This window comes from Mustela lutreola, chromosome 8 (assembly GCF_030435805.1).
Source record: "Mustela lutreola isolate mMusLut2 chromosome 8, mMusLut2.pri, whole genome shotgun sequence".
In the NCBI taxonomy this organism is placed as follows: domain Eukaryota; kingdom Metazoa; phylum Chordata; class Mammalia; order Carnivora; family Mustelidae; genus Mustela; species Mustela lutreola.
The window spans coordinates 95,680,036-95,699,660 of record NC_081297.1 but is presented as its reverse complement, the minus strand read 5'-3'; the positions used below and the strand labels follow the sequence as shown (position 1 = coordinate 95,699,660).

The 19,625-nt window shown below is 47.6% G+C and overlaps 1 protein-coding gene across 6 annotated transcripts in view; it reads left to right on the top strand.

Moving 5' to 3' along the window:
* Positions 1–19,625, top strand: part of BCL2L14 (BCL2 like 14) — a 51,852-nt gene that overhangs the window by 27,062 nt on the left and 5,165 nt on the right. For 2 of the 6 annotated variants that reach the window (XM_059186075.1, XM_059186073.1), the window contains exons 3-7: positions 3,694–3,845; positions 8,928–9,367; positions 14,297–14,473; positions 16,826–16,896; positions 19,036–19,302. In XM_059186075.1, coding sequence (XP_059042058.1) covers positions 8,935–9,367; positions 14,297–14,473; positions 16,826–16,896; positions 19,036–19,302 — 948 coding nt within the window. In that variant the 5' untranslated portion in view covers positions 3,694–3,845; positions 8,928–8,934. Of the gene's footprint in view, positions 1–3,689; positions 3,846–8,927; positions 9,368–14,296; positions 14,474–16,825; positions 16,897–19,035; positions 19,303–19,625 lie in introns of all 6 variants that reach the window. The other 4 variants (XM_059186074.1, XM_059186072.1, XM_059186077.1 and 1 more) reach the window with 2 other exon arrangements.

Here is a 19,625-nt window from a genome sequence, read left to right as displayed (position 1 = left end):
GGTGACTATATGGCTGATAAGACTGTATCGTAATATCAAAATTTAAGAGAACTTAACGTGTTCTCAAGTGATGAATGTGCTAATTAACTCTGTGATGAAGATTCTCTCATATGTATCAAATACATTTCATATATCAAATCAAGATGTTGTACATTTTAAACGTATTACAATTTTATTTGTCAGTTACACCTCAGTAAAGCTGAGGGGGGACAATAAATTTGTACAGAAGTGGCAAAGTAAAAGGGCTTTGGGGCTTTTGGGGATGGTAAACTGTGGGCAGGTAAATATATGGGGAAACTAATGGGAGATTAGAGTTGTTGTAGTAAGGTTTCTCTGTCGATTCCTCTCGTGCCAGCTCTAGGCTGGGAAGAGTCTGGTGTAGTCTCCTGTGGTTCAGAATCATCCTTCTTAATCAGGCAGAAGGCAGACTTTTTCTTGTGTCGGCTTCTTCTTAATTGCTCTCAGCTCAAAATACTCCTGGGGGCCAAAGTGGCATGTTTTGAAGTACTTTAGTCTGAACCCCTTCACAGATAGACTTTGTAACAAATGGTGCTTCTCCTCTGCTCCTTTTTTCCCCTCAAATGTTTCATTTGAACCAGTTGTGCTCCTTTGTTGCTTCATTTCATCCAGTTTCATCACTGAGATTGAAAGAAAGATGAGAGTCAGCCCCAGAATAACATGGTGTCCATTCCAAAGTCTGGACTCATCTGGACTTTCAAGTCTTATTTGGTATTCACTTGATGCTCACTTACAGAGATGGGCAAAAACCCCAGCGTCTTCCTGAGGGTGAGCTTCTTATCCATACCTCCAAACACATAGGGATTTTTCCCTTGGACATAGTTCCCATAATAATTTAAACAAATTCCAGAATCTAAGATTAAGGCAAACTGAAAATAAATGTAACAATTTCAAAAATAGCCATCATTGGGGCGCCTGGATGGCTCAGTGGGTTATAGCCTCTGCCTTTGACTCAGGGCATGATCTTGGGGTCCTGGGATCAAGCCCCGAATCGGGCGCTCCGCTCAGCGGGGATCCTGCTTCTCCCTCTCCCTCTGCCTGCCTCTCCGCCTACTTGTGATCTCTGTCAAATAAAAAAATAAAATCTTAAAAAAAAAAAAAAAATCGTCCATAATTCAACTCCTAGGAATCATTCCTCAGGAAACAATACAAAATACGGGCAAAGATGACAAAACTATACTCTGCAACATCGTTTGTAGTGGCAAACACATGAAAATAAACAGAACATTTGGCAAATAGCTGCCTGGCGGAATAATTTTAGTGCTGCCATTCCCTGGACTTAACGCAGCCATTAAAAATTCTATTTCAAAATATGTTGGTGTGGAGATAACCTTATGATAGAGGTTAAATGCAAAAAGCAAGTCAGAAGGGGCACCTGGCTGCCTCAACTCGGAGAGCACCGGGCTCTTGATCTCAGGGTGATGAGTTCAAGCCCATTCGGCACGCAGCTTACTTAAAGAAATGAAAGTCACAAAGCTATGATAACATCTTAACTATGTAAAACCATGTACATTGTATTTGTTCAGGAATCCTTCTGGTTGAAATAAACACTCTAATTAGCTGAATTTTTTAAAAAATGCTTTGGTAAAAGGTATCTTCCAACCCCCAGGTGGCAAGTGGAGAGCTCTGAGGAACCAGGCAGCACTGTCTCCTACTCCCCGGGACCTTATTGCTCCCCAGTTCTCTCTTGATTGATTAGTTCCTCCATCACTTTGTCTGCCAGCTTTTACTCCTCCGCTGTGTGGGACCCAAGCATGACCTCCCAGTGAAAACACCCAGAAGAGACTGGCTGGAATCCCAGTAACATAGTTCCAAATTTCCAGCTTATGGAATTGAACTGGCCCAGCTTGGGTAATAGGCAATCCGCCTCTCATCCAGTTGGCTGTGATTAGACAGGCAAAGGGTCATTTTGTCCAGGGCCAGGGTGCCTCCCCATCAGTGCATAATAGGAAGTGGTGCGAAAGGGAAGGGAGTGGACAGGGCAGACGCTCGAGAGGTAGTTAGACGTTATTGTCATAGAAGGAAATACACCAAATTTTTAATAACATTTACCAACTGACAGGATCATGATGGGCTTAATTTATGTATATGCTATTTTACATTTTACAAGTTTTCTATAACACTATGTGTATTTTTAGAATCAGGAGAAAAGTGGGTTTGGTTTTTTGTTTTTTTGTGTGTTTTTTTAAAATTTTTAATATATAACATGTACTAAATCCCTTCCCTATTATGTGCTAGCTTTTGGGTATGGAAGTTGGCCAAGTAATGATTAATAGATGGTCTCTATCCTTAATGAGCTTGCCTCCCTGTGCAAGTTCCCCTTCTTGTGTTTGTACTTAACCTTGCCAAGACCTTGTGGGATTGTAAATGGTTTCTGCGACCAATGTCACTAAGTGATACAACTCTGAAAACCAATAACAACTCAAGCCCCTACTATCTGATTTAGTTATTGATGATAGGCATTTGTTGCTTCTTGAAACGTTTCAAATGAATAGATTTTTTTTTAAACAAGGTTTTTTTTTAAGATTTTATTTATTGAGAGAGAGAGAGAAAGTGCAGGTGTGTGCACAGGTACAAGCAGGAGAGAGGGCAGAAGGAGAAGGAGTGAGACGCTCAAGCAGACTCCCCACTGAGCTCAGAGCCCCACGCAGGGCTCGATCTCACAACCTTGAGATCACAACCTGAGTGGAAATCCAGAGTCAGACACTTAACTGACTGAGCCACGCCAGGGTCCCAAAACGACTAAGTTTTTCTAAAAAGAAAAACCATTCTTAGTATTTTGTTACCCCTTGAGGTGACTGGCATGCACATGTCATATTCTGTAAATACTAGTTTGCTGGGTTAACATTCTTGAGTCCCCAAAGATCTGACTTTCCCATAACCCCTGTCCGTTTGCTTCTCCGGGATCTGTTTGCCTAATATTTAAAAGGCCAGTTCTTCCTTCACTTTTGTGCAATTAGCCTTAATTCCTTTTTCCCCATTCACACTTCTTCATCTTCATGTTCCCCTGGCCAGCTCCTGAGTTTTCAGGATCACACATATAGCCATAAATGTCTCTTTCAGTCAACAATCTGGGTAGAATGTGAAATCATTTTTAACTCTCTTCTTTCATATACATAGGGAACTCCATCTTTAAAACTGTGGGGAAAAAATGAACTTGTGTGGCTTCTATAGCTGGGGCTAAAGCCTGTTTTTAAGGCTTTTCCAGTGGTCCCATTTGAATGTCATCTTTGAATTACAGAGGAGGGGTAACATACATAACGGGAAGCTAGGAGGGCCAGGGTTTGGCTGTCAGCTCCACTGACAGGGACCACTAGCAAAAGATGTTGCTTTCCCGAGCCTGATTCCTCATCCATAAAATAGGAATCCTAACACCTACCTCTCCGTGCTAAGATTAAATACGTAGCCAAGGCTGTTCTCTACTAGGTGGTCAGTAAACGTTTGCTAAACTGATGAAACGTACAGAATGAAAAGAACTATCAGGGAAACACCCACCTAATCGTCCTGAAGGGCAGCGTTAGGTTCTGATAAAGGATGCAGAACTATTTCTAGAGTCAAATTACATGGGCAAAGGTCGGCCCCTCCTTCAGTGATAAAGCTGGGGGCAGGACTTAACGAGGAAGTGGTCATCCTTCTCCGAGCCTTACTTCAGCCTTGGTCCTCAACCTGAGGAAGCTACAGCCCATGGAAGTCTTGGTCACATGAGAAGCCAAGAAGACCTGGTGAAAGTTTCCTCTGAAGTTTCACGGAGAAGGAGTCAGGTCTAGAAATTTCCTTGCAGCCACCTGCCCTGAAGAGGGGGAAACCTGTGCCAGCCCCATTCCCAGGTAAGACCAAGGAGGGCCAGTCCTGGTTCTCAGCCTTCTCAGGAGGACACGGTTGGGTCTTCAGTCCTGGTTTTGCTAAGGAGGCAAATCTAAGCAGAGGAGAGGTTTACCGGGTTTACTAGAAACTTCTTATCATTTTAGTCTCGGGAAGCAAAATGACAGCAAAGAATATGGGATTATTTCCAGGAAAAGGAGATAAAAGATATATGAGGTTTCTCTTTCATTTCTCCTTGCTACAGAAGGTTTGAGAGAGTGCAGTTAAGCATCCATAACTGACTGGTTCGTTTTTTAATATTATGCAGCCCTCTATCATTGAGTGTATGACAGCGTGTGTGATGACATGACTGCAGGTGGGTGGCCAAGAGCCCGTGGCGATGCTGACTCCGTCCCCCAGAGCCGGGATGGGGCTGAGGGCAGGAATCCATGGGTTTGCACCCAGAGTTCCGAGCACCTGGTGGGAAAGTGGTCTTGCTCTGGCTTGACCCCCACTGGCTTCCCTGAGGACAAGCCCCAGCTAAAATGGGCAAGCCCTCTCTCTCCCCTCTAGAAAGCTCCCTCCTCTCTGAGTCCAGGCCCCTCATCTTAATCACTAATGTGCCCTGAGGCACTCTCAGTTTAGTTTCTCTGGTGGGAAAAATTAAGACATGTTACCTCATTTCACCCTTAGGATTAAAAAATGGGTCATTCTCAGAAATGACAAGCTGGGGAGCGACATGGAGATACTAGGAAGTCTGAAGTTTGGGGAGGAAGGAAAAAAAGACAGACAGGTCCCGAAGGGCCCCAGGGTTCTGACCGGAGGCTCAGGGCAGCCAGACATAATTTAGCTGACAGTCTGGTCTGGGAGACCCCCTTGGGGGTGAATGTCTATGGGCATGAGTGACAGCTGAGCCTCACCTATCTGTCCAGAGCAATGGAAGTCAGCTGTTCTGCTGAGCTTGTGCCTGTGACTCCCCTCCCCCTGCCCCGCACCCCGCCGGGCCTGGGCACAGCCAGCTGAGTCAAATGCTGCCCAGTTTGCTCTGGGCACTCATCGTGGCAGCCTCTGCTGGAACCCCAAAGCACGCATGCTTCTCCATAACCTGCCACAGGGAAGAGAGGTGAAATCTGATCTCAACAAGCAAATCCACTGCTAAAAATCCCCAAATCGGGGCTGGTGATAACAGCTGAAGGAGCTTGCCAGCAGGTTCCACCTTCCCAGCTCCATAGGTGGCCCCAAGGCCCCAAGGTGGCGGGGACCCTGGGGGTACTTCGGCCACTTAGGAGGCTGGCGGGGAGAGGATTCATGAGAGAGGGAATAGAGGCCAACCCAAAAAGCCTGGTGACCTTGCCTTTGAAAGTAGGTTTGCCGTCGTCTGTTCCTGGTGAGGATGTGAACAGAGGGTAGAAGGTGTAGGCTTGTGTCCCCTGAGTCACAGTGTTAGCATAAGCCTCACAGGTGTTCTTCGGCAGCAGATTCCCCAGACTCTGGGTCAGATCCACTGGTGGGGGGGTCAGGGTGGGGGAAGCCGGGCTTCTTTTCCATATATGTGCATAACATTTATGGTGTAAGTTTCCATAAACCCAAAAGTTGGACTTCTACTTTCAACAGGCATGGCAGAGAGCAGTAGGGACCCACTAGTTTATCCAGAGATAAACTGTCCCATCTGCTTTAAAGTAAGACTTAGCTACAAAGTTAACAAGTAGCTCTCCCTTGGTGTACAGTGAAGATCAGTAGGGGGAGAAAACCCTACGCTTGCTAAAAGCATTTCAAGTGTTGGAACCCATTCTTTGACTTGTCCACTGTTTGGTACTAGCCCAGTGCTTTCCAGGCCCTGGTCCCAGCACACCCCCACACCGCACCCCACGATGGGCTTGCCTCATCCGGGCCATTCCAGAGGAATGAGCCCTGCAGTTCTTTCTGCGTCTTTCTCATTTTTGGCCCCCAACAGTGGGGGCCAAGTACTCCATTCCTTTCCATGCCTGGCACAGGACAAAAATCTCCTCTTTCACAAAATGGAAAGACCGTGTGCTCCATCTTGACCTCATTGGTTTTCCCCTTTTCTGATGTTGCTCCTGCATCAGCATTCATTAAGAAACTTGTTTCTTAAAGAAGTCAGACCCTTCCTCTCCCCTTCAGTATCACACATGTGCATGTGTGCGCACGTGCGCGCACACACACAGACACACACACACACACACACACACACACACAATTTTCAGTCTTCCCACCACGTTAGAAGAGTGCGGGTGTCTTTGGAAGCATAGATAGTATGGCTTGAAGAGTGGGCTCACCCTCCCACCCAGGACGGAGTTCCTGCAGACCCCGAGTGTATTTCCTGCCTAGAGCTGTCCCGGGCTGCCCAATTGTAAAGGAAGCTTCACATTTAAAACCTCACTTCTGTCCTGACACAGGCCAGCTCTGGGCTCTTTCCTGGGCACAGGTCCTTGCACACCCCGGCTGCTGCCCCAGTTCTGATCAGCTGTCCTGTTCTAGCCTCACCCTTTCTGGCTCCTTCTCTTGCTTGTCTCAGGTTGCTCATTCTCCCCTGCTCCCTCGGGGAGGAGCCGCTTACGTGGGTCTCAGTTCTCACTATTTCTAAGCTACATCTTTTATTCATAGAGTTGCCGGATTTGCGTATAAAAATGCAAGATGCCTAGTTTAGTTTGCATCTCAGATAAAAAAACAAATATATATTTTTCATGTAAAAAACATGATCTGTACAATACTGGGGATATATTTATACTAAAAAATATTTGTTTATCTGAAATTCAAATTTAATAGGATGTCCTGTATGTTATCTGGAAGCTCTATAATCATTTTTCATTCATTCATTGAAAAAATATTCTTGGAGAACTTACCATGTGTCAGGCATTGTGCTGGGTGCTGGGAAAGCCGGCCAGGTCCCGGTCCCAGTCTTCATACTTTACAGAATATATATTTTATATACTTTGTACACACACATACTATATACATATGCACATATATATACACATATGTGTGTGTATATATGTATATATAGGAACATAGGAAGAGCGTGGCTTTTGTACTAAACCTAATATTTGTATGTCACTAGTTAGTTTTAACTGAATAGCTCGCTGATGAGCTCGCTTTTATAAACACTAATATTTACTTAACAAAAAAAGTAACCTATTACAATAATATAATTGTAATAAATAATGGATGCCAATATTTCTGGAACATTTATCATCTGCCATGCACTATTTTAAGTGATTTACACACACTAATTCTTTTTATCCACATACAAAGTTGATGAAGCAGATTTTTTTTAATCCCCATTTTGCAGATGGGAAAATGGAGACCCAAATAAATTAAGAAATACACCCAGTCACACAGCTAGTAAACAGATGAGCCAGGATGTGAACTAGATTATCTAACTCAAGAAACCAACAGATAAACCACTACTCTGTACAAATCAATACTTGTTTTAAGAATTTTCACAGTTTGTAATTCGTCCTCCTCCATGGTCAATGAGTTAGATAATATGAGTCACATTTTATAAATAGGAAAACTACACCTCAGTGAGGTTAGTGATTTGCCTCAATCCCTTTGCCAGTAAGTAAAAAAGCAGTTCTTCAACCCAACTTCTCATTCCAAATACTGCACTCCCCCATACCACCATAATCCTCTCGGAGCTTAATTAAAACGGTGGTGCCCAAAGTGAGTTTCATAAATATTCTTTACTGTAAGACTTAATCAGGCACTTGTCCAAACACTTAAGTTCTACTCTAAATGCTCTACAAATATTAACTGATTCAATCTTCATAAGATGGGTACTGCTCATGAGATGGTACTGTTATCATCCCCATTTAAACATGATAAACTGAGGTGTAGAGTGACAGAGCCAGGAACTGAGCCCAGTCTCTCAGAATAGCAAAAAAATTCCACCAATCATTGTCAAATGATTGTGGTCCCTATTGTAGGCAGGGGGCCTATGGCTGAGGTAAAACATACCGACATGCCTGCCCTGTGGGGCTTATCTTGTGTTGAGGAGAAGAGAATAAACCTAGACAAACTTGGGCAAGGATCCTAATGGGGGTGACTAAGACCTGCACCAGGAGGGGGCAAACTGATGGCCTGTGAGACCACATGGCAGGAGAGGGGAAGAATGTCGGGTGGAGGGGGATGGAGGTGGAAAAGCGGGAAGGAGCATATGCTTTCCAGAGATACTGAAGTAACTCCAGACAGAAAGGTTTCACTGTGGTGCATCGTGACCATGACATTGGGAGATGGTGAGAAAAGAAAGATTGTCAGATGGTCAAGTCCTGGAAGAGGAAGTGGGTATGAGGAAACGGAAGGGAGCAGGGAGCAAAGCAGTCATGACCCCCACCTCACACAATAGCCCTCAAGTTTTACTTAAGTTGAGTTACCTGAAGCAGATCTGTGGGACTCAGACCTCAACAAGCCAAGGCAGAGGATAAAGGAAGAAGGAAGAGAGTGGGAAGAGTCAGGAACCCCAGATATTTCCCTTTGCTGAGTCAGCCTCTCTCTTTGCCCACCTACCCTCCCCAAGAAGCTCTTTAACTGCTTCCCATGGTCTAGGTCTCCTTTTGAGGTGTGCCGACAGATCCACTAAGACCATGCAGAGCTTTCAGCCCCAGAGTCGAAGGCCCCCATGGTCGGCCCTACTGCCATGTCACTTCCTGTCCCTCCACAACCCTCAGCCCCAGCTCTTCAGAAAGAGCATGCTCTGCCAGCTCTCTCACCACTCTTCACACACATTCTAGACTAACCAGAGTCTGCCCTCTGTCCACCCTGTCCCACCCACCTGCATAACCCCTTCCAGTCTGTCGAGGAGACTTGGCTTGCCCTTTCTTGGGAGCTATCTGTTCCTCCCCACACAGGCTATCTGCACCTCTGATTCAGCTCCTCGCCCACTCTCTCTGTGCGGAGCTGTCTGTGTACCTTCTCTTGTCCTCATCTTTCACAGAGAATCCTGGATTTTCCATTTCTGAGGACTCCTTGCCTCCCTGCACAGAGTAGGTTCTCAGTAAATGCTGGTGGAGCTCCACGCCTGTGCCTCCTGACCCCCAGAGAGCAGTGCACCCACAGGGGAGAGGTCACTGTGGACTTTGTTGTTCCAGGCCCACCATGTGCACCGCCAGTTCCTGTGACCTGGAGGAGATCCCCCTGGACGATGATGACACAAAGAGCATAGAATTCAAAATTCTGGCCTTCTACACCAAACACCATGTCTTCAAGAACACCCCTGCCATCTTCTCGCCAAAACTGCTAAGAACAAGAAGTTTGTCCATCAAAGAGCAGGGGGGTTGGTCAGCAAACGAATCATGGACACAGGTGTCATGGCCTTGCAGAAATTCTCCATCCAGGGAGAAGCCCCTAGACCTGGCCAAGAAAAAGTCTTCCTGGAGGACATTCTTTGGAGTAATCGAGAAGGAGGAAGATGCACAGAGCTCAGCCGTATTCGTTCCGGAGGGTGCCACTGTGAAACGTCAGGATGGTCCTCAGAGTCAGCAGTGGTCGCGGTCCCTCACCAACGTGGGACCGCGCACAGAGCAGGAAGGTAGGCTTTGGGGGCCGCTGCTCTCCCACAGGAAAATCTTTCCCTTCCTTGTATGTGTGGTATTTCATCTCCTCCCAGCTGGTAATGTGGCCTGATGCAGGGTACTCCACTGTGCCTCAGTTTCCCAACTTCTTGATATTCAGTAATAATTGCCCTGCTTTTCTCGAGATTGAGTAGGAAGTGGGAGGGTGGCAGGACTGGTGTCTGGCTCTGCTGGCTAGAGATAGGCTTGCTGCCCCACGTCCTGATCACCTGTGCCAGAGACCAGGATGGAAGGAAAAGCCCTGAAGGGGGCTTCAGGCTGCCGTTCTTCTTGAGGTAAGTCAACCCACCTCTCTGGACCTCTGTTTCCAACTGTATGTTGGGGTATCCCACCCTCCCTACATCTTCGGGTGGTGGATGGAAAGATCAGGTAGCTACATACAAAAATACTTTCCAAAGTATAAGGGACTATTAAAAACAAAATAAAACAAAAACCCAACAACTGAGAAGCATTTTGTAGGGGTTTTTTTTTTGTGGTTTTTAAATTTTGTTTCATTTTGTTGTATTTTTAAATATTTTATTTATTTATTTGACAGAGAGAGAGAGAGAGAGCAAGAGAGGGAACACAAGCAGGGAGAGAAGGCAGAGGGAGAAGCAGACTCCCTGCTCAGCAAGGAGCCTGATGCGGGGCATGGTCCCAGGACACTGGGATCATGACCTGAGCCTAAGACAGACATTTAAGGACTGAGCCACCCAGGCACTCCTGGGTTTTTTGTTTTTTCTTTTTAAGATTTTATTTATTTATTTATTTGAGAGAGAGAGAGAGAGACCACAAGCACTGGGGAAGTTAGAGACAGAGAGAGAGAGAAGCAGACTTCCTGCTGAGCAGGGAGCTCCACTCAGGACTCGAACCCAGGATCCTGGGACCATGACCTGAGCCAAGGACAGACACTTAACCTACGGAGCCACCCAGGTGCCCCAGCTGAGAAGCATGTTGACAAAACCTTTCCTCAGTGGAACAAAATACATTATATTGAATAAAGCATTTTCATGAAGGGCTTCAGCAGAGAAAGCTGCCCTTCATCCACAAACCTGGGCACAAGCATCTTCTTCCCCTTCAATAATACCCAGGGCCAGCTGCCCAAATTTTGGAAGAAACTCCCTCTCCTGTGGGCTTTGATTGCTGGGCTATCGTGTCAATAATTAGTCAACAGGTGGCAGTAATGTCTCAATTTTAGAATGTGTGACTGTCCCGGTTTACTTGGGGAATCCGCCCACATATGGCAGTTTTCCATCACTCACTATGATAGGGGAAACTTTTACTTCCCAAACTTTTGTAAGTCCCACAGACTAATAACATTTTAGAACAGAAGTTAGGGGTGAGATTTCCTGGGGAACGTCTCCTCTCCCCACCCCCCCTACCCCCAGTGGTACAGCAAGCTCCTGCTGGAGATGGCAGCCGAGCTCTTGGGCCTTAACAGTTTGGAGACACCTCAATAGGCTTTTCTGCTCTGCTCTCCCTTGGACTTCACTGAGAGGCAGACAGAGCATTTACAGACTCTAATCCTCTGGTTTCCTGAGCTAAAAGACACTCTATCTCCATAGTGCCAAAGTGTCATTCAACCTCTTTTATTTACTAAAATTTCAAAATCTTTATATAGAGATTCTCAGAAATAGCAGAAACGATTCCTTCCTAGGGAGCCCTTGCTGTAGACACTTAACATTCAGTGTATCCTCCCTGCCCACCTTTCTCTTGCCCGCTTTCTGGTTTGGTGAATTACGTGGGTGGTTAGGTGGTTTTACATTGGACATGACTCAAGAAAGCCTCACGTTCTATTTCTATCTTGCCATGTATAAATCAGAGCGTAGCAGTCATGTCACCTGGGTTCACAGACCTCGCTGCCATGTCCAGGACTTAGACACCAGGCCCCATCGAGAACTGTAATCTTATGTCCCAAGATCAAAGTCTAGAAGTGAGAGGTCTTAGGAGGTAGAAAAATGGGCGTCAATACAAAACCAGGTTCTTTGACTTTGAACCCTTCTTTTGTCCACAGCTAGAATTTGCTACATGTGGAATGTTACAGGTAGAATTAGGTTCGGATACACAGAATGGAAAACTCAAATAACTGTGGCTTCAACAATGTAGAGATGATTTTTTCTCACCCATAAGAGAAGACCAAAGTTTGGCAGCCCAGGGCTCATGCAGCAGCTCCAACCATCGTTAAGAGAGTCTTACTCTGCCATCCCTTGGCTAGTGGCTTCCAACCTCAAAATCCCCTTGTATTCCAAGGTGGCTGCAGAGACTCCAGCCATCATCTGTACATTTCCAAGCTGGAAGAAGAGGAAGCAAGTGGGGGTTGGGAGGCACAAAAGGGTGTCTTCTTTCTAGATAATTCCATTCCCTTTTAGAAAGCCTTCCTAAACCCGTGCTCAACTTTTCTTATATCTCATTGGCCACTCCTGAATGTAAGGCAAGCTAGAAAATGGAGTCTGTTCAGCTGCCTGTGACAGCTCGTGGGGCGGGGGAGGGGGGGTTGGGGGGGTCTTTCTAAGAATGAAGGAAATGAATACCGGGAAGGAAACAGCTGTCTCAATCACAGAGAAATGCCCTACCCCTTCTATTTGAAACAAATGCCTCCGGGGGTGCCTGGGTGGCTCAGCTGGTTAAGCGTGGAACTCTTGATCTGGGCTCAGGGTCATAAGATCCAGCCCTGGGTCAGTCTCTGCATTCAGCCTCGAATCTGCTTGAAGACTCTCTCTCCCTCTGCCTCTTCCCCCACCCACGCTCTCGCTCTCTCTCTCTCTCAGATAAATAAATTCCTTTTTTTTTTTTTTTAATTAAAAACACACAAATGCCTCAGGCCAAAGGCTGACTGGCAGCCTCTCAACGGTGCCGTGCTCTCTTTCTCTCCTCAGGGCCACCGTGACCCCTCCCCCAGACAGACCCCACAGGACGGGCGGCCTTCCCATCCTCTCCCTCCCCCATCCCGTTTTCCCGGCCCATCAGAGGAAATCAGCTCTAAGAAGAAGGGAATCGTTTCTTTGCTCCGTGTTTAAAATTAAGGTTTTTAAAATGGGAGTCTCAACGAGAGCCGGTTCCTCCGAGTCGAAAGGTGTTTGCTTATCCTCTTACCCACACATAAGTCACCTGTTTCCCTCACCCTGCGTCGCCCAGTTCATAGAAGTGGATACGCCATAAGAAGGCGAGTCAGAGTGCCTATTTCCATGTCCTCCAGTGGTCTCCTGATTGCCCTGCCACAGAAATGGGGGCTGGGGGATGAGGAAGGACCGCCTCTGAGGCCTTTCTCTGCCTCCTCTGAGTGCAAGATGGGCCACGCTCTGACCACTGCAGACAGGCTGCCCGGGGTTACAGAGGAAGAAAACACAAGCTTTCCTTTCCCACCTTCTGCGGACACAAAGGAAGGCTCCCCACTGGCTTCGGGATTCAGTCTTTTCCCATCTCCCTGCTGGGGGTCATGCACAGCCAGTGTTCCAGAGGAGGCTGGTTGGGCAGCAGTAAGGTGAAAATTGTATATTTGGTTTGATTGTGAAGCATTGGTCCTTTTCTCCTTGACTCTGTCTTCTCTCTGTAGATTCTCTCATCTGTTTTTGAAGCCGATGGGCCAAGCATGAAAAATGTGGCTTTTTAAGAAAACCATTATACTTTTCTTTAAAGGAAGGCATTGTGGATGAAGCATTCATTCCCATGGCTTTCCAGAGATGACCAGAGCGTGAAGGGAAAGAACCAAAGCACCCATGAAGCATCTAGGGCAAGAGGGTCAGAAATCACCTACAGGATATCAAAGCTACGATTGTGACACTATCCCTCCTGGGACCCAGGCTTTGCCTCTCTCACCACCCTGATGTACAAACCAGGAGTTCCCCTGGACATGCCAGCCTTCTAGCCAAACCCCCACTCTGCTCCTTTCTTTAAGTGTGTGAACTGAATAGTAGCATTTTTTCAAATATCCTGTTCACTCCATATGGCGTCAGAGACAGAGCTTCCACAGGTTTCTAAAACTTAAGAACTTAGTGACAAATCACCAATGAAAATGTTCATCCCAAATGACTCGGCAATACCACCTGCCCACCCCCACCAGCCCCCATCCCGGACCAGAGACAGAGCTGACTGGTCCCTTACAGGCGAGGACATTCAGGGGCCGACTGCCACTTGAACCTTACTGTCCTCACACACTTTATTCCGTAGTTACGTGTGCAAATACATAACTCTCTTCCTGGGTGATAAATGCTTAAAAGGCATGGATCACAGCGCACTTCATGTATCCTGGTTTACCGGTTTGGCATGAAATGGATGTTTCCCATTAGACGGGGAGGAGAGAGAAGACGCATGACCGTATGTGCAAGAGCAAGGAGACGTCAGTGTTCACTTGATAATGGGCTTGAGTGATGAATATGGCCTGAGAACAGGGATATTTCTCCTCTTCTCTTTCCCAGTGTCCAACCCCCAAAGGCTTGTCAGACTATTAACTGCCCGCCTCTGCACATAGGGACCCACTCTCCAAGGTATAAAGGATAATAATAATAATAATAATAAAAGCATAATGAGAATTCCCTCAAACAAAGAACTAAGCACTTTCTTTTGTGTTTCTTCCCTTACAGAAGGGAAAGGGAACCCTAATTTTAAAAGACTTCAAAAAGAGGGTGCAGAAGGGCTATTGTTTCAAGTCGGCAATCATTCCTTGGTGCACCCCGCCCCTACCCCAGCCTCTGCCAGGCAACTCCCAGTGCTTTCTGAAGAATGGGTTCCCCCCACACCCCACAGCCCACACCCCCCCCATACTCCACACACCCCCTAAGAACCCTACTGGCCCAGCAGTTTCCTCTTCCTCTGGGCGGGCCTTTTCACTTGGGGCGACTGTGGATACCAGTGAGCTAGGCAGAGTTCTCCTGGGAAGGGCCACTCAGCCCTGTTTGGTCTGGTTTCAGCTGCGGACCCCAAAGTTGCTTCTATTGCCCACCGCGTTGCCGAAATTGTTTATTCCTGGCCGCCCGAAGAGCAACAGGACCTGGTAGAAAGCTGCAAGTCCAAAGGGAGCTTTGTTCATCAGTTCCTCCGCCGCCAGGGCCAGTGTTTCCAGACTCAAGCCACCAGCACTAAGAAAGGTAGGAACTTCCTTCCGCACACTTGGGTCAGGTGGAGGGTTTGGCGAGCAGAGGTGCATGAGCGCCAATGTCTGTAGCCAGCACGGGCATCTCTGATTTAACCGGCAGAGATTTCTGAGGCCTCTCTGCTGCCCTGGACCAAAAGCACGACAGCACTGTGCTGGAGGCCCCCACCTTTAGCCCTGGAGAGACCAGCCCCGGACAGGTGGAGCGCGCCAGCCACACACTGAAGCAGTGGGCCAGGGTCACTGCAAAGTACAAAGAGAATCCTCCTCCTGAGGGAGGGGAGGAAGTAGAAAGTGGGCACCTTGCCCACAGAGGGCAAAGCAGTCCTCAACTCAGTCCTGTGAGCAACGCCAGGGCGATGGTCTACTTGGTGATGGAACCGCACGCGGTTTTCTAACACTGCCTGGAGTTCTGGGGAAAAGCAAGGCATCGTCAGTCACCAGGTCTGGGGCAGCACACGAAGCAGAACCCAGAGGTAGTGACCAAGACGGGGTCCATTGCCAGCAGAACCAGAGTGGGAGCTGGGACCGCAGTTCCCATCAGAGGGGCAGGAATCCTGGAGGCGAAGCGAGCACAACCAAGTGCCCCAGGAAGAGATGTTCTGTCCTACTTTCCCTCCCGGACGACTGTCCTTGCTCCAGGCTCCCTTTCCCCAAACTGCAGCAGCGGGGCTGAGGCAGAGGTGGCCCCCTGGGTGGTCAGTGTGCCCACATGCCAGGAGCTGGTGTCGGCACCTCCCCACCTTGGAAGCAGAGCGCTGGGTCTGCCTGCATCCGACTGTGCTGCGGGGCTCAGAGTGAGCAGCTGGAGGAGAGGGGTTCCCTCTGGGTGCACTGAGAAGAAAGGTGTCTCCACTTTCCTGCAATCCCCTGGCTGTCTGGGTGACATAAAGTGATACCCCGCGCCAGGCCCAAGCTAAGGCTCTTGTCCCCTAAGTACATGAGAAATTGGGGCCCCGGTTACAGGGGCCGCAGCATCAGAGAAAACCTCCACAGGGGCTATGAAGACCCTCGTTCTTGCTTCTCCCACAGGACCTGAGTCTCAGACCTCTGCCTACCTTGCCTTTCGCTGTTCGTTCTTGGGATCGGACTGGCTGGCTGGAAAGTAGCCAGACGATGTCCTGGCCTCCCTTTCCCTCTTATCTGGAACAAACATGAGCAGTCCACGACTTCAGAGATGGTTGCATGAATGATAAGTGCCACTGGATCGGTCACTAGCTTTTCTCTATTTGGATCCTGTTCCGGGGCAACCGCCATTTTCCCGTGTGGGTAGCTTGTTTTGAGATGAGAAAAATCATACTCTGCTCCCCCTCACTCCCCCATTCCAACATCTACACCACAGAAACTGTAGCCGGCTCTCTCTCCACCTGCCATTTTAGCCTTTGGGGTGGGAGAACTTAATCATTTTATTTATTTCTACCCCACCTGGTTGTAAAGACAGCAAAATTTACATTGTTAGTAAGAGAAAATAAATCCCACTTGAAAGATAATGGAAAATGAAAACACTCGCGGGGAAAGAAGATGGGTTTAGGAATGAGTTTAATTCCCAAAATGCAGGCCAGGAAGACGGTATCCTCTCTCACATGGGAGCCCCAAATTTGGCTCTACAGTTTCTAGCAGCACAAAGGGGGGAATATGAACCAAATGGAATTTATGGTGTCCACATGGAAAAATCACCGTCTACTAAGGAGAACCCTACAGAACAGAGAGAAAGTTCTCCTGAATATCTTCAGAGATGGGATCCTGAGCAGTGGAAATAACATCTTCAAAGCCAAAGTGTTATTTGGAGAACTTGGCCTTCCTGCTGTTTAGAAGTCGAGACTACATCATTCCAGTCTGGAAGGAGTGAGAGTGCCTTCAGATACAGAGCTGGGGAGCAGGACCGCACTGTCATCAGAGGAGAGTTTCGTGTGGTTCCCCATAGACTGTTGAGTAGTCTCTAGGGTGTGTTGGTCAGGGACTGGCCTGTAGACCCATCTCCTCGTCCTACCAGGATCAGTGGGAGGAAGTCTGGCCTCGTGGGGCTTGTGCAGGAGGGTCTGACTTTGCCGTGTGGGTGGGGGTTCCCACCAGGCCAAGACAGTATATGATGCATTTCGTGGTGAGAAGTGGGGCGCTGAGGGGAAAAAAGAAGAAAGGAAAGGAGGGGTCTGTAGGAGATGGTAGCTGGAGTAGTTTGTGCCTTGTCAGACAAGGCGGGGTAAGAGTTAAGTTGCTAAGAATTATGAAGCACGTGTCTCCCTCAGTCCCTAAGCTGGCTACCCGTATTGTCCCTGGGGAGAAAAAAAAAAATTAAGATTATATTTTTTCTTAAAAAAAATAAATAACGGGAATTTCCCCCCAACAGATGGAGAAGAAGAGATAATAGCGAAAATTGTTGAGCTGCTGAAATATTCAGGGGATCAGTTGGAAAGAGAGGTATGGAGCTTCTTGAACTAAAGTGATTTCTTTCTGTGCCCACGCTTTGGGACAGAGAATGGAATCGTACTCCAGATTGTATTCCTTTGCAAGTTCTGGTTTCCACTTAGTCCTAAATTTTATTTCCCTTGGAGTGAAAATTCTTCATGCTGGCAGCATCTCAAAAATGAATCACTTTGGAAAACATAAGTAAACCTTCTGGAGCCTCCCTGGAATTTTTGAAAATGAAAAATGTAACTTTGTTATTGCAAGAAAAGACACCAATAAATTAAAATTTGCTGAATAGAATTATGAATCTAGTTCCCCATGTAACTGATCCTTGGGGAAGTTCAGACTCTCGCATTCGCCCCACAGTCTGGATATTAATGTCCCACGCTTGGCTCCAAGGCTGGAGTCCTTCCCAAAATCTCCCCCGAAAGTGGTCGGGCTGTTCTCTGCTCAAGGTCTCTCTCAGCAATTTGGCCAGGGAGGCGGGTAAAGTGTTATTTGGAGAACTTGGCCTTCCTGCTGTTTAGAAGTCGAGACTACATCATTCCAGTCTGGAAGGAGTGAGAGTGCCTTCAGATACAGAGCTGGGGAGCAGGACCGCACTGTCATCAGAGGGGAGTTTCGTGTGGTTCCCCATAGACTGTCGAGTAGTCTCTAGGGTGTGTTGGTCAGGGACTGGCCTGTGGACCCATCTCCTCGTCCTACCAGGATCAGTGGGAGGAAGTCTGGCCTCTTGGGGCTTGTGCAGGAGGGGAAAAGCACTAACTGGCCGACCAGACTTCCCCTGTCCCGACATGCTCAGCAGTTCCTCTCCCCATCCATCTGTCAGGGGTGTGCCCAGTAGACCGTGATCGGGGTGGTACAGAATGAGAAACGGAGAGAACCAGGGACATAGCATAAAGAAAAGAGAACAGGGTGTGTGAGCTACAGGTCCACAAGTAGAGGATAACAGGAGTGCAGAGAAAGAACATCGAACATGCCTGCCTATGTTTCTCCAGAACTAACATCAGTGGATAGGAATCACAAGACGATTGATTGCCCCATTCTAGGAATGGACTTTCTAGCACTCAAGACCGACTTGTTCACAAGGAATGAGGTTCTTGAAAATTTCAAGGAGATGCCGATGACCAGCCAGCAGCACAGGACTTGAACTGGGAACGACCTACTCTAATCCTTGAGGATTCTTTACAGCTTGAAGATTCTGTGGCTTTCTCATGGCCTCCTCCTTCCCAGCCTCCCTAAATGGTGACTTGCATTGAGTCCTGGAGGCAAGAAACGGGAGGTGGCAGGAAGCCGACCTCCATGGTTAGAGGGAGAGAAATGCTTTCCTTTTCACCCCATAAATCACTACTTTTTAAAAATCTCCCTTTTGTTGATGATTTGGGGTGATACTTTACATTCTTTATGTAGAGAACATGATTGTTTCCCCAGTAGCAGACATGGGTAGGAACACACAGACAGTCTGACTTTGCCGTGTGGGTGGGGGTCCCCACCAGGCCAGGACAGTGACGATGGGGAGAGCCACTCCATCCATGCTGCAGGAGCCATTCATCCCCAAAAGCCCACGAGGCCTCCTCCAGCCCCTGCCTGAGAGGCCAGGCAGAGGCAGGGGCCACCCGAAGGAGCAAGGCTGGGACAGGCCAGGGCCCTCTGTGGAAGATATTTCTTTCTGGCATTTGATTTCCCTACTGTTGTGGCAAGCGCAGGCTTCCAGCTACCCACTGGGGTTTGAATCGAGCTGCTTCCACTGGGTCCCTGGTCAAAAGCAGTCCATTCTTGCTGGGGAGAACACTAGCTCTTCTTGCTTCAGATTTGTAATTCAGACAGGCCCCTTGTGTATCACAAAAGTTGGGGGTACTGGGCTGGGCTCACATCAAGAACATTGCTCCACCAGAATCTTTATATAACAACAGATGCACCCCCAGAATATTCCTTTTAGAAACAATATTTATTGAGAACCTGCTTAGCTTAGCATTCCCCAGAGACAGAACTAGAGGACTTCTAAGGAAACATGGAGTCCTCGCTCACTAAGAAATTTCTGTATGACTGGAATCAAGGGTTTCTCACTGAGTGTGCGCGTGGCCACCGCAGAGCTCAGGTCTGCTCCCTGGGGCCAGGCTGCTCACTGATCGCATCTCTTCTTGTACACAGCTGAAGAAGAACAAGGCTTTAATGAACAACTTCCAGGACCAGCTGTCCTACCCTGTTTTCAAGACCATCACGGACCACTTCTTAAGGGGTGTGGACACCAGGGGAGAATCAGAGGTCAGAGCTCGGGGCTTTAAGGCTGCCCTTGCAATAGATGTCACGGCCAAGCTCACTGCCATCGACAACCACCCCATGAACAGGGTTCTGGGTTTTGGAACCAAGTACCTGAAAGACAACTTCTCACCCTGGGTCCAGCAGCAGGGTGGATGGGTAAGTGGATCCTGTCTCAGAATCAGTCTTCCCAGATTCAGAGAAGGCGGAATGGAAAGTTACGGTTTTGTTTTGTTTCTTTTTTTTTTTTTTTTTACATGAAGGGAACACATCTTTGAAGCGGCTCTCATGGATTTAGAACAGTTGAGTGGCAAGAGATAGATCCCAGTGATGGGAACATATTTTTAGTGATTATCTTCCTCATCAATAAATATTTACTGGACTCCCAAAGGGGACAGGGGTATGTGTGTTGGAGGAGAGTCACTGGTCAAATAGAACAGGAAATGCAGAGATAGTGAGATATAAAATGTTTAGATAGATAT